The sequence below is a fragment of the Vidua macroura genome, chromosome 5 (assembly GCF_024509145.1).
Source record: "Vidua macroura isolate BioBank_ID:100142 chromosome 5, ASM2450914v1, whole genome shotgun sequence".
Taxonomy (NCBI): Eukaryota; Metazoa; Chordata; class Aves; order Passeriformes; family Viduidae; genus Vidua; species Vidua macroura.
This window is the reverse complement of record NC_071575.1, coordinates 18,899,799-18,914,561: the sequence shown is the minus strand read 5'-3', so window position 1 is coordinate 18,914,561 and position 14,763 is coordinate 18,899,799. Positions and strand designations below refer to the sequence as shown.

Below are 14,763 nucleotides of genomic sequence, written 5' to 3'. Positions count from 1 at the left end.
CAGCCTACCTGGAGGGGGATTGTAAAAAGGAGGAAGGTGGATTTTTTTATATGAGCAGGTAGTGACAGAACCAAGGGCTAGTGGTTTTAGACTGAAGGATAGCAGATTAAGATTAGACACAGGAAGAAATTCTTTCCTGTGAGGGTGGTGAGGCACTGGCACAGGCTGCATAGAGAAACTATGGACGTCCCATCCTTGGGACTGTTCAAGACCAGGTTGGATTGGGCTCTGGGCAACCTGTTCTAGTGAAAAAATGACCCTGCCCTCCGCAGGGTGTTCGAATTGGATGATCTTTAGGGTACCGTCCAATCCAAGCCATTCTGGGACCGAGCGGGCTAATCCCGAACCACAAGCAAGAATGTAGCCGGGGAAACGGCAGCGGAGCCCAGCCTGTTCCTGGGCGGGACCGCCGCGAGGCGCCATGGCTGCGGAAAAAGAACTACAGCTCCCGTCGTGACCCGCGGGCAGCGCGGCGGGAACAAACTCCCCGCTGATTTGCTGTGCTTTCGGCTGCTCTCGCCAATCAGGCGCACAGCTCACGGGGGATGCTCCCCACGCGCAGGAGGCGGGCTGGCGGCGTCCCGGGAGCCATGGAGCGGGACCGGGGAGAGGTGAGCGGGACAGGACGGGGACTCCTCTGGGACTCGGGCTCAGTTGCTCCTGGGGGCGGCAGTGGGTCCGTCTGATCCCGGCGGGATGAGCTCCTGCGTCCCCCTCAGCTTCCCAGGAGGATCCGGGTGATGCTGCCCTTGCTTGGCAGCCCTGGGGACTTGTAACGTGTCTGCAAGTTTCACTCACCTGTTGTGGAAGAGTAACGATGCAATGGTGCTCACGTCCCTCGAGTTGGTGTAAAATGCACCCACACAGGGACTAGAAGGCGATTAAAAGCTTTCTTTTTTAGAGGATTTCAGGCCTTTCAGACGTCAGGAATGCTGTCTGAGGGCCTGGATCCGCAGGAGAGGAACTCTTTTTTAGGGAGTAACCTGGGAACCTTGGATCTGTTTTGTGTGAAAGCCAGGGAGGATGCGGAGAGACAGCAGTGAGTGAAGTCTGATCTTCCTGTCCACGTGTCTATAATGATAGCTAGGAGCCAGGGATCAGAGGGAATTTAGTACTGGAAGGTGATAGGCTTTCTGCTGATCTTTTATTGTTGCTCACTTGGAGGAACAATGGTATCCTTCTGCCTCATGTAGCTGTTTGAATTTGCCTTTCTGTTCCATCACTTCCTGTGCTGATGCTGAGTTCTTGCTGCTCTTTCATGAGTTGCTAACATATTTTCCCAGCTTCTTTTATGCTTATTTGGAGCCTAGTTCAAGATTCTTCTAGTCTGAGACAGACTGTTTTTCTGTGCTCTTTCTTCAGTCTCTGCCTTGCAGCTCTCCTGCTGTAACAGCAAGTACAAAGAGCCAGTGAAGATGTTTAGCTGTGGAGGCATCTGGGTTTAGGCAAAAACCTATAGCAAACATTCTGCCATCCTGCTGGTGTCGTTCCTGAACCGAGGTCAGCTGTGCACTGTGCAGTTTTCAAAGGACATGAACTGTCTCCAGGACTGAGTTGGTCCTCCTGACTTCCAGGCTGTGCTGGTCTTGTGAGCTGTGGTGGCAGGAACGTGCAGCCTGTGCTCCATTCTGGAAGTCTGTGCTGGCTTTACTGTGATGGTCTCTGCGCTGCTGTGCTGTGCAACTATGTTGGGAGGAACATTGCCTGGAAGGACACAGTCTCATCTGTCTTTCATCAGCAAGGCAGTGCTTTGCCCTGTATCTTCTATGTTCCTCAAGCTGCTTTCTATCTAGCAACAGCCCTATGGCACTTTCGTCTTGGGAAGCAGAATGCAGCATGTTGAATATCAGTAAAGGGATCAGTATGGGGGAAGGCGGTTCAGAGTCCTGCTTTTGGGGTTGTTATGTGGATTCCTTGCCTGCCCTGAGGCCACCCCCTGGCCCAAGAGGGCCTCCCAAAGCAGCAAAGGCAGGTTTATTGTGCAGTGGGGTGTAAAATGTCTATTTTAAAGCAAACTGCCTCTTTTTCTAGATGGTGTCTGCCTTCTGCCACAAAACTTCATCTTTAGAACGGGTGGAGGAGGAAGGTGATGATGATGAGGAGGATGATGAATTGGACATCTTTGGGGGTTATGACAGCCTCACTTGCTACAACAGCAGCATGGGCAGTGACAGCAGCTCCTGTCTGGAGGAGTCTAGCGATGATGAGGTGGCAGAGCGGGAAGCTGGAGAGCTTTCGACCTCTCCAATGCACCAGCCATCCACAGGCCGGCTCACAGAAGACAGTGCCTCCGAGCCAGGTACTGCCTGTGCTGCCTGAAACGTTCAGGGGCAGTGAAAGTTGTGTGGCTGCACCTTGACGGTGCTTTGGGAGCAGCTTTGGATTCAGACTGCATTTTCTGGGCTGTGTGGGGGATCTGTGCTGTACAATCATGGTTAGCTGGTCTCAACGCTGTCATTGTAGTGCATTGACTCTGCCAAATCCTCACGTTTTTTGCCTTCCTTTTTGCAGCTGTGTGCGAAATGTGTGGGATTGTGGGCACCAGGGAGGCTTTCTTCTCCAAGACCAAACGTTTCTGCAGCGTCTCCTGCTCCAGAAGCTACTCCTCAAATTCCAAAAAGGCCAGCATCCTGGCCAGACTGCAGGTGCGTTAAAACTTTTCCAGCTGGCTCTCTGGCTCCATTGTGGCCGCAGGCTCATGTCATGCTGGGGGACTTCAACCACCCCTATACCTGCAAAAAGTAGCATGGCAGGCTGTAGGTAATCCAGGAGACTCCTGGAATTCATGGGGGATAATTTCTAAAGCCAGGGAATAGACAGCTGCAGCAGAAGGAATGCAACAGTAGACTTGATGGTCACCAAGGTAAGTGAAGTAATTGGGGATGTCAAGACTGGAGGCAGTGGCTCCAGTTGCAGTGGTCATGCATTGGTGGAATTTGCAATCTTGAGGAATATAGGTCAGCTAAGGAGTAAAATCATGCTCCTGAACTTTAGGAAGGCAGACTTCCAGCTCTTCAGGGAAAGTCTATAATTCTGTGAGATTTCCTGGGGATGGAGCAGGATGTGCCTTTATATAGGGGTAGGTGGTTGATCTCTAATTAAATATCAGACTGACAGTCACAGTGGCTTGTTCTTCCTGCCTGAAGTGCCCAGAGAACGCATGGCAGCTTAAAGGTGGTGTTCCCTAAAAGCTGAGAAAGGACACGTGTATTTTACCTGCTATTTCTTGTTCCTGTGAGTATTAATAAATATTGTAGTAGCCTGAAAATTGTCTCAAGGAAGAGATGAATGCCCAGTTCCAGGGGGTAGCTTAGTCTCGTGTGCCATTAATGTTTCTAATGTTCCTTCTTTTATAGGGGAAACCACCAACAAAGAAAGCTAAAGTTCTGCACAAAGCATCCTGGTCAGCCAAGATTGGGGCCTTCCTCCATTCACAGGGCACGGGACAGCTGGCAGATGGGACACTGACTGGTCAGGATGGTGAGTGTAAATGAGGTGTGAGGAGGTGCAGCTGCTGGAGTCAAGAAATGGGGACACTTTGAGGGATGTATGCCCTGCAGTCCTCCTCCTCCTCTCTGGTACACTTCTTTGTACCATGTGTGTGGATCACTCTGACACAAGTTGGTAGAACACAGGGCATGTCTTTTTTCCTCTTCCTGCCCATCCACTATTGTAGCCTCATCCTCATTGCTCGTATGACTTGACCTGGAGTGTAAGCTCTGTGGTCCCAGTTCCATGAGGTGCTGACTTCTGCTGGCAAAGGTGACTTAAAGGTGTCCTGTTTCTCCCAGCCATTTCCTGCCCCACTGCTCATGGTTGCCTCGAGTCACTCACTGATCACTTTGAGCAAAAACCAGTCCCTGCAGCTGAAGGAATAGCAACTTACTGTGTTAGGGAAAAGGGGAGTGCTGGGGCATGGCAGCAGCAGGGAGTGATCCCTGAGCAGACTGCTGCTGGAGCAGAGCTGTAGCTTGCAACCAGGAGTGACTGTGGGATTAATCACTCAAATTAGTATCTCTGATTTTCCCAGCACCCTCTGGGGAAGCAAGTGCTGCTGATAGGACCCTGCAGTGTTGCTGCTGAGATGCAAAATGTGAAATGGTTTAACCCTGAAACAATGCACTCTCCCTGGAGTGCTTTAGCCCTGGGCTGGACTTGACCGCTTTTATTGCCCTTTCTGCTCCTCCAAAAGCAAGTGACAGTAAATATTGATTAATAATATATTTTGCCTCTTGTGAGGGTTAGTGACCTTGCACTCACATAGGGTCTAGTTTCCCACCAGAGAAAATGGAGTGGAATGCATAATCCCTGTGTGTTGTGTCCTGGTGCCTGGAGGCTGCAGGCCGTAGTCCAGAGGTAACTGTTCTCTGTGGCTGTTCTGTCATCTCATCTGATTTTCTGTTCTCATGTCTGCTTGTAGCACTCGTCCTGGGCTTCGACTGGGGAAAGTACCTGCAGGAGCACGGCTACAAGGCAGCTCCTGTCAGTTGCTTCAAACACGTGAGTTCTATTTTGCTGTGTATGGCAAGGCACACAGGGCATGTCATATGCATGGGGCCCCCCTGTGCCCCTGTGACAGGTGGTGAGCAGAGACCCTGCAGGGCGTTATTGAGACCAGGTGATGCAAGGAAAGAAGTTGGGGTTTGTTTGTTGCAGCTGAGAATGGGAGTCTCACAAAGGGTCCAGGAGTTCCGGGGGAAGGAAGCAGAGGGAGACTTGGTGGAAACACTGGTGGTAGTGATGCCTATGATTTTTAGCTTTTTATGTTTTTCATATATTTGTAGCTTTCTAGATTGCTAAAGCATGGCTGTAGCTTCTAGTATTTTTCCTGGTTTTCTTCCCTACATGTAGGAACAATAAGCTAACCTTATAAACACATTCAGAAATATTGTAGTCTTATTCCAAGAACACAACCAACTACAAGGACATTCTGTTTTCCAACCAGAATCTGAACCAGACATAACAAAAGTGGGGCAAAAGAAACCTCTGGACTGCTTCCAATGGGTCAGAACCCCAGGAATTATTACCTAACCAACTAACATTTTAACTTGACAGTAAATTATAAGTATACTAAGCAACTAATCTTATAAAAATTGTAGAATTACTATACCACATGTGATTTTTGCCATATTGTGTACCTGAAAGCTTTCAAGTAAAGGTTTGCTTTTATATTGACTCTAACATTCTTGGGAAGATCTATTCTATTTTCCAGGCATCAATAGCGATGGCTCAGTGCTGACTGGGAACAGAATTAGTTCTGACTGGGGATGATAGTGGGAAGCTAATTTTGTATGGCTGAGTACAGCCCAGGGTGATGTGCAGAGAGGAATTCAGTTTATGTGAGCCTGGTAGTAGCTGCACCTCCAGCATGTCCAATTTTTATAAGACTTGTTATATTCCTTTTGAGTTGTGGTCTGATAATACTGAAAACATTTCCTTTTTCTTGAGGATAGGTGAGGCACACATGTTAGGTATTCTCATTGTTAGGTATCTTTATGCCATAGAGGAATGGAAGTAGATACTTTGGAATAATAGGACATTTGGCAGTGAAACAGTTAAGTATTGCTATATGGTATTCTGCCTTTTGGGATCCTCTGTGAACATCCCAGTGAGATGTTTGAGACAGTTCAACTGTATTTCAAGATGCTGGTAAATCTAGGAGGGGTAAGGCATGCAAGCCTGTGTCTAAAGTGAAAGTGTAGCTGCCTAAGACATGTCTCTGAAAGCTAGAAGGGCCTAAACCCTGCTCTGATTTCCACATCCCTCTCCCAGCATGGTTGCCTCAATCTTTCAGGTGCCGCTCTTTGATCAGTGGGATGATGTGGTGAAAGGTATGAAAATGGAAGTGCTGAACAGTGATGCTGTTCTCCCCAGTCGTGTGTACTGGATTGCATCTGTCATCCAGATTGTAGGTAAGTCTCCAAAGTAATCTTTGACAGCTGGACACAGCTAAGCTCTGAGGGAAGCTTTAGAGAGCTGAGGGTAGCTGGTCAAGCAAAACAGCAGCTCTTTGGAGCTCTACAACTGCTGAGAGATTTTGCAACAGGAAATACCATGGTGCTGGAGTTAGAGGAAACCAGCACGGTTCCTCTTCTGGTTGCTTGTCAATTTGCAAGAATAGTTGCTGGAGAAGCTCTGGTAGCCTATGCAGAGAGCTGGAGGCCATGCTGTGGGTACTAAGCCTGTGGTGCCAAATTCTTGGCCTCTAATGCCTTTGTTTGTCTATTCTGTCCCGGCAGGATACAGGGCCCTTCTGCGATATGAGGGCTTTGAGAATGATGCTGGTCATGATTTCTGGTGTAATTTGGGCACAGTGGATATTCACCCCATTGGCTGGTGTGCCATCAACAGCAAAATTCTCGTACCACCACAAAGTGAGTGTGGGGCAAGAGGGGTCAGCATATACCTGGGCATGGAGAAGCTTTGGTTTATGCCTAGAGCAGAGGGACAGGTGTTCCCACTGCATGTAGGACTACAGCTCCATTTGTGCTTTGAGTTACAAGCAGCAGTTTGAGTTTGGGAAGCTGAAGACTGCTTGGATTGCTCCCTCTGCATCTCCCTATTATTGACCTGGGGATGCTTTATGCAGAGCTGATGTCAGACCTGTAGGAGCTAATGCTGGTGGCTTTTCCTCCTTCTAATTCACATGGTGGCTGGACTTGAACTTTGAAGGGGAGGAGTGAGGGAATTTGTCATGGTTTAACATAGAAGTGAGGGAACTTTTTGGTCCTATATCCTGGGCAACATCTCTGGTAAGTGCAGTGACTCCAGTCCCTGCACAGCTAGCAGTTCAGAGAGGGATGCCAGTTGAGTGGAATTCTGGCAAGCTGAGATTTGCTTGGTATGGCTCATGTGTTTTGCTCTTATTACCACTTCCTCATCTAGATCAGTGGAGTTGAGTGTCTGCTTGGCCCAGTTCATTCTGTAACGGTGATCCCTTCAGCCAGATGTGGGGGCAAAACAGAGTACAGAATCTGAGTGTGAAGAAGGCCTTTTAGTGCTCATGGGCTGTCAGAAAGATGAAAGGCGTGGTGCTGTAATTATTTTGGTCATAAAGATGGACTTTTTCCTTGCTCATATGTAGCTATCCATGCCAAGTACACTGACTGGAGAAGTTACCTCATGAAAAAACTGGTGGGAGCTAGGACCATCCCAGTGGATTTCCACATAAAGGTAACCATGGGAGGCTGTCGTTTTGCATGGGGGAAATGAAGCTGAAGTCAAGACATGTGCTCAACATGTCTCTTCTGGTTCTGATCTGTGCAACTTCTGTGTGCCTTGAAACCTGGGCAGGGCAGGGGCAGTGAGTGCTTCCACATGCTCTTAAGATACCTGTCATGATGCTATGGGTAACAGATAGCACAGCCTCTGTGCCCTCTCTGCACAACAGTTTCTGCTTTGGGTCATAGGCAGGCTTTAAAAGCTGTTGTCACATGGTCTGCTGGGAAATACTGGGGATGAGGTTTCGCATTTTGCTGAAGGGCGAGGCCAGTGCACCTCCAGCCTGGCATTTCCCTGCCCTGTTTCAGTGCCAGGAAGTAGCTCTGAGAGTCAAAAAACTTTGCCTTCAGTGTTGGTAGCAAAGCAACCTGCAAGGAGTGAGAAGGGCACAGGCTTCCTTTAAGTGCCATGGCCTTGGCATCTCTATAGCTCTCATGATTGTTTTTGTGTAGCCTGCATTGAGATTACACCTTGTTAGAGGGAAGAGGGTCTCCTGTGGCTAGGAGCTTTGGAAATGGCAGATAAGGAAGACAGTCCCAGAGACAGCAGACAGGAAGGCAGGTGATAGGTTTTTTTGTGTGCAGGGTAAGTGGTGACACTGAGTTGGAGATCTGGATGTAGTTAGTGCTTCCCATGTTACTTCTCAGAAAGTTAAGAGGGTGGTTGTAGCTGCTTGTTCCTGGGCCACAGCTTGTAGCTGAAAAGGAAATGGTGGAAGGAAACACACATTGCTTTTCTTTCTCCCCTTAGCATCTCCACTGCCACCTAATAAACAGGAAGTGGAAGGGACCTTAGCTTAAAAGTTCTTCTGGATTCAGATGTAGGCTGGTTTGGGTATCTATTTTGTATTTCCTAGTTGCTGCATAGCATCTTGGGATCACAGTTCCAAAATGTCAGGGGTTCTATAAACACCACTGGGCATTTGTGGATGAGTAGGACAAGACTGCATGAGCAAACTGAAGGTCTCAGAAAAAGTTAGAAAGCAGCCAGTGACTCCACTGTGCCTTTGGGTCAGTCTGCAGAGTAACTGGCTTTGGATGTGGAGTTGGGAGATAGATCATCATGTAGCTCAACCTCTGATCAGAATAAAAAGGTGAAAATAAGAACCTGACCTCTTTTGAAGTCAACTGAAAATCCTGTTGCAATTTGGGAAGCTACACCTCTAACTAATTGCAGCCTCAAAACCCTTGGAATCTCTTTCATGACTGAAAAAGGCACACACAATTCCTTACTCAGTTCTTCGTGAACAGAATTCTCACTGGGAACATTCAGACAAGGTGGTGGCTGGCGTTGCTGCTGGGCTGGAGTGGGGCAGCTCTTATGAGGCCACATGACAAAAGGGAGACCCAGCGGGTGTGTGTGCCCAACCACACTGTCATGTGTGGAGCTGCCAGCTACCTGTCTCCCCAAAGAACCCACTCCTATGCATCCCTTCCTAGTCAGCTTTGGGCAGTGCCAGGGTGCATGTCTGTGGGGAAAGCTGTTCTCTGAAGTGTTTGGAGAACTGTGATTGATCTCACCTCCTCTGTTGGTTGTTGCCAGATGGCAGAGAGCATGAAGTACCCATTCCGGCAGGGCATGCGGGTTGAGGTGGTGGATAAGAACCATGTGTCCCAGACACGTATGGCAGTGGTGGACACAGTGATTGGGGGCAGACTGAGACTCCTCTATGAGGACAGTGACAGTGATGATGACTTCTGGTGCCACATGTGGAGTCCCCTCATCCATCCTGTGGGCTGGTCAAGGAGAGTCGGCCATGACATAAAGAAGACAGGTAAGGATCAGGCCACTGCAGCTATCTTCTGATTTGCTGGAAACTGCCTGCACCCTTCTGTTGACACTGGTCTTGACATGCTGGGAGTGAGGCAGTTGCCTCAAGACCTAACAGGTGAAGCCTGCTTAGTTTTGTGTCTGCTGGCTTTTTATCTGGATAGATAAAAGCCCTGTGATCAAAGGTCAGAACGGGGGACTGTAGGTTTCTTACCTGAAGCAGGCAGTCTGTCCCCTTAGTGTGAGAATGCAGACTTTGCAATGTGACAGATGGTTTATTTCCTCTTGTTGAGGAAATTCATGCTGGCTTCTGTAACACTGGATGCCATCAGGATGTGTTTTTCTGGACTTTACCAAGAGGAATTGTTGATTGGCTTACTCTGGCAAAGTAAAAGACAAAGAAAAAAGGAAGACTTGAGCTCTGCTGATCCTTTTGCTGCCTCTCCCTGGTGATTATAGCTGCATGTGTTATCAGTAGTGCTCAGGAAGCTGAGCCATCTGCTTTTGAGCAAGCCCTTCATCACAGCCCATTTTATAAGTGTAGAGGGACTGACCTGTTCTTTTTACTAAATGGTCTCATATTGAGGGGGTTTATAGCTCTCACAGACTGATTATTAATTTTCCTGTTTTCTTACTGCAGTTACTGCAGGTTTTTTACCTGTCTGTGTTTGATCCTTTCCTCACAGAAGAAAAACGTAATGACATGGCAAACCATCCCACCTTCCGGAAGATTTACTGTGATGCTGTGCCCTATCTGTTTAAGAAGGTAGGACAAGTCTGCCTTTCTGTGGGGGTCACAAAGAAGGAAGCAGTGATAGCACTTCTTTGCTTGGGCATACATGCTGCCATGTGTGTTGTTGAGGGTGGTCTTTCTTATACCTAAGGGCAGTAAGGTCTTTGGGGTTCAAGGGTTTTGTTAAGAAGGAGCAGGTCAAACTAGAAAGCTGAAAGTATTAAAGGACAGTGACAGATTGAGGCACTCAATCAAAGGGCAAGCAAGGGAGCTTTGAGTTGGAGAGGGAAGAGGATTGCATGGGAGAGACCAGTTCCAGCAAGGAACTGGATAATACTGGTAAGGACGGAGATGAGAAGGAAGTTCGCTTTGTTGTGGAGCAGCAGTTGGGCTTGGCTCTCTGACTGACCAGAGCCATGGCAAGAGATTGCTGACACAAACATAGTGTTGGTTTGGCTGCCTCTTTGTATTTCTTGTAATATTTTTGCTTCCCCCTCCCAAGCTGAGCCAAGTGAAGAAGTTCTAATCCTATTTGCACTTGCTGTGCTTGGTGTCAGTATGGGACTGCCCCATACTCCTGGCAGCACATGGTATACCAGAGTCTCCCTTAGGTACGAGCTGTCTATTCTGAAGGTGGATGGTTTGAGCGAGGTATGAAACTGGAAGCCATCGACCCCCTGAATCTGGGCAACATCTGTGTGGCCACTGTTTGTAAGGTAAGTTCAGTGAGCCTAAGGGGATCTGCTATGTTTGCTTGGGATAATGCAGCCTCTCCTCAGGTCTTTTCAAATTAATAAGACCAGGTAGGATTTTGCATGGGGGACAAGAGAAGGCTGTCAAGAGAAGTGGACAGGTGTTGTGTGGAGGGAACTGGGGGGTTACCTCAGAGGTCTGACAAACTGTTATCCATGTGCACTTAAACAGACAGCATGAAGATGAGCATGCTTGGTCTGCAAGCTAGTGACCAGTGTGTGTGACTGGCAGCCACCCTCTTTCCACCCTTGGGCATGCAGTAGGGAAGACTTGTTCTCCAGTTCTGAGAGTGCATAGAGAAAGGAAAAGAATGGAAAGAGTTGTGAGGTGACTTCCATGTGGGCAATGGCATGAGGATAGATAGACGTGTCACCTTCAGTCTCTCTTGATGAGGTGGTTGTGAGCGCTACTCTTGTGCTGGTGTTGAGAAGTAAATTCCTTGCCCATGTTTCCTCAGCAAAGTGTGTTGAATGTTGAAAATATAGCATTCATCTGGGGTTTTCCTGCTTCCTCAAGAAGCTGTTTGCCCTCACAGAACCCAAGCTGAGGACTTTGACGCTTGGAGTTTGGCAGTGGGATGCTACAAGAGCTATTTGTCTGTAAAATGTTCCCTTCAGCCACGGCTTGGAAATGGAAGAGTTTGGGACAGGCATGCCTGTCACCTTTGGTAGGCACTAATTACCAGGGAGTGACAGGATGGGACAAGTCTTGTTGCTGTATGAAGTAGCAAATATGAGGGTAGTGCTCCTTCCCTTCTACCCAGTAACAAATTCATGATCTGGCTGGTGGAGAGGGTTTTTGGGCTGCTAATGAGGTGTTTCTGCAGGAGAACAGAGCACCTGACTGCTCTGTTACCAGAGCCTGGGCTAGTTCTTAGAACTCTGGTGCCATGCTAGGAGTGAGGAACTGCCTAAGTATGGGGATTTACCAGAGGCAGAACCTTTAGAACCACTTGCTCTACGGTGCCAGACACAAACCTCAACAGGGACCAGGCAAAGGTGAATTGAGGAGGCTCTCAGTCTTGAGGTTCCACAAGGAAGGGTTTATTCCAAGAAAAGGGATCAGAAACAGAGCCCAAGACACTCCTGTGCAAGCGATTTTGTACAGATACAAATCAGGGGGTGGATACAAACAGCTAACCCATAGGGAATCCTCAGGGGAGGAGTGAGGGAATTTGTCATGGTTTGACATAGAAGTAAATTTTTTCAAGAAGTTAGGTCAAACCAATCAGTAGTCAAGTTTAGATATTAGCACCTAGAGTGACCACAGAAAGTATAGACACGCCTCTGAAAACACTGGGGGTTAAAAGCAAGAACTCCCAGGGGAACTGCCTCTTTAGTTCCAGTCATCAGAAAGTGCAGACTCTCCCCTGCCCAGCCACAGGCTGGGTGGGGGAGGAGAAGCCATGCGACCTGAGAGAGGTAGGCTGAGAGGGCTGAAAGTCTAGAATCGAACCAGCTCCTACAGACAAAAAGGTAGAGAGAAGTGAAGATGCCTTTGTTCCCCCCCCACCAAAGAAAAAGAGACAGAGAGCTTAACAGCACCTAGAAATTTACCAGCAGAGGAGAAAGAAAAAGAAGGGAAAGATGCCCAGTATAAAAGTTAAGAGTTCTGAGCAAAAATTACAGCTGTCCAGAAAGTCTAAACTTTTAACCCTATCCTAGAAAATAAAGGCTTTATAAAATATTACTCCTCCTCAATTTATAGTTGAAGAGAGACAGTCTGACACCTGAGATGTTAAAAAAAAGAAATTTTTAAGTAGAAAGAGATAATAGAGTAGCTTTTAGCCAGACTTTTCTTATTAACCATAAACTAAACCAAATTATCCTACAATAGAGACTACATTTTAAGAAAATGCAGTAATGCAAAGAGACCTACTTCAACAACCACCAGCACAAGAATAGCAAGAACAGAGAAAAGCTGAAGAGAAAACAGTAATACCATCTGTCTTCAAGAAGAAAATGATCTCTATTCTTAGACCCTTAGCCCCAAAAGAAAATAGGGGGGACTCTAGTCCCAAAATAAAAAGCTAAACTATTATCTCTTCTAGTCCGTGGCAAAGCATCCTTAAAAGAGCCCTGTCGCCCTGGTTATCAAGAGTTTTCTAAAGCCTTCTGAGTTTACATTCTTGTAGAGAACTTTCTCACACAACTTTCTGTAAACAACCTATTGTTTTGCATTCTCTCATAGAGGCGGAGAAATTTGATGTACAGGTAGTTTGTCCAGTGTTGTTGGAGAGGTGGCACGTTCACCCTCCAATCCACTGGCATCTTTTGAGAACTATAAAAGATTGGAGTCAGAAAAAATAAATTAGTCTCTTCATCGTGACCAAGGCTGTAGTGCATCATTTTTGCTTGTGTCATCTGGTGACAAGCCCTATAAGCAATCTGTCCATACACAGTAGTAAGAACACTGTAACATAGAAAAGAAAGTGTCACACTAGCAAATTTTCTCCAGGCAGTTGCCATGTGTAACATAAAAACACAGAAAGTGGCAACTGTATTTCCTGGAGAGTCTATGGCGCAAGAAAGACTGAGTATTAATTATCTAAAAAGTAACAACTTAATCAAGAATCTCGAGTAATGTCTCACTGTAGTTATTTTAGAAATTAAGTGGGAGGAGGAATGTTTTAAAAAGTCTTCATCCTAGATTTAGTATGTGTGTCTTGTACAATAGTAGTAGTTTAATAAAGTTTTTTTCCTTTGTTATTAAGCTTAGGTCTGCTCTACTCTGTTCCTAATCACATCTCACAACATTTATTTAAGAAAGTGTATTTTCATAAGGGTGCTGGCATTGAGCCAGTGTTAAACCATAACAGAATTACATCAAGTGTCTAGGGCTAATTGGGGTAGGAGGGTGGCGAGGATACGTCACATGGACCAATGGGACTTCGAGGAGTAGGGGAATTCCAAAAGGGTGTTGCAGTCAGGAATTGGCCCGAGGTTAAAGTGGCAAAGAAGATTCTGTAACAAAAGGGGCTGGGTTGCCTTGACAGGCAGGGAAAGAGCTGGAACAAGGAGGGGGAATGGCATGAGGGACAGCTTTGAGGGAGGGTAAAATCCAGGGATAAACTAACTTGGGGAGAACATGGGGGTACAACAGAACAAACCACTTAACAAGGAATCAATAAAATAAATTGGAATTGCAACACCTGACCATTTAAAGCTTTTCACATAGTCGTTTCACAAGGCTCTTAGTGTTGGTCCCAGTCCTGCAGAACTTTCTGCTTTGGGGATTAGCTTGTGTTGACTAAGATATTAGGAGAAGCCTGGGGCATATAACACTGGATTTTACTATCTAGTGGAAATTGTGATTGATATGTGGGGACTCTTGAGAGAATCTTTTGCGAGGAGGAAAGGCTTTAGAGCAAGTAGAGCTCTACACTCATGCCTTCACTCCCATCTCAGGTTCTCTTGGATGGGTACCTCATGATCAGCATTGATGGAGCAACGTCTGATGATGGCTCTGACTGGTTCTGCTATCATGCCTCCTCGCACGCCATCTTCCCTGCCAACTTCTGTAAGAGGAACAACATTGAATTGACCCCTCCAAAAGGTGAGATTTGGACTCTACCCTGTGGTACAAACCTGCATGCAGAATTTCATAGACAATGTGTTTCTGAGAGGGGTCAGGTTTAGATAAATCAACAAGGTCCCAATCTGCTTGTTTTTCAGGTAGACAGCTAGTTCAGAGAGCCAGGCTGTTTGAGCTTTGCCTATATACCAAGTCTTGGTTAGCTCCTGGCAGATCAGTGGCAGAGGTGTATGATCCCCAAACTGAACAGAATAAAAGCTTTTAAAGGACAAGGAGGGTGGGAAGCTATAAGTAGAGCCATTGCTGCAGGAATCAGTACTTAAGTGTCCACAGTCATCTCTATTCTTTTCTCTATGAATAGATCTGACATGAGTATTTCTTCAAACTCCTAAGAGACAATCACCCTAGGAGTGTTTTTGCTGCCTCATCTAGCCATACCTGAAAAGGCCTGCTCTGAATTTCTGTGTTGCAGCATTTTTGTGCAATGCTGTTCCATCTTCATGTGATGTTCCTGCTGCTGGGAGAAATAAAGATTGGTCTAAGTGGTGTGTTTTGAACATACTACTTCCTACTTGCTGCTGGTCCTCCCCTTTCTCTGTGGTCTGAGTTTATGGCTGACATCGATGTTCAGAGCTGCAACTTGCACTTTTCTGTATTTGCCTGCGGAGAGGGGTGCTGGACTCCCGTGGAATCCATACACTAGGTTCATGTCCAAGATCAGGCTGTACATGCTGGTTCATTGACCTGCTCTG

At 46.9% G+C, this 14,763-nt stretch overlaps 1 protein-coding gene across 3 annotated transcripts in view; it reads left to right on the top strand.

The window, feature by feature from the left end:
• The first annotated feature begins 559 nt into the window (after positions 1-559).
• L3MBTL2 (L3MBTL histone methyl-lysine binding protein 2) overlaps positions 560-14,763 on the top strand; it is a 22,316-nt gene continuing 8,112 nt past the window's right edge. For 2 of the 3 annotated variants that reach the window (XM_053979034.1, XM_053979032.1), the window contains exons 1-12: positions 560-611; positions 2,032-2,299; positions 2,512-2,645; positions 3,357-3,480; positions 4,421-4,500; positions 5,795-5,912; positions 6,240-6,374; positions 7,085-7,173; positions 8,764-8,995; positions 9,678-9,757; positions 10,336-10,440; positions 13,885-14,032. In XM_053979034.1, the coding sequence (XP_053835009.1) occupies positions 591-611; positions 2,032-2,299; positions 2,512-2,645; positions 3,357-3,480; positions 4,421-4,500; positions 5,795-5,912; positions 6,240-6,374; positions 7,085-7,173; positions 8,764-8,995; positions 9,678-9,757; positions 10,336-10,440; positions 13,885-14,032 (1,534 nt within the window). In that variant the 5' untranslated portion in view covers positions 560-590. Of the gene's footprint in view, positions 612-1,032; positions 1,040-2,031; positions 2,300-2,511; positions 2,646-3,356; positions 3,481-4,420; positions 4,501-5,794; positions 5,913-6,239; positions 6,375-7,084; positions 7,174-8,763; positions 8,996-9,677; positions 9,758-10,335; positions 10,441-13,884; positions 14,033-14,763 lie in introns of those variants that run through there. The other variant, XM_053979033.1, reaches the window with a different exon arrangement.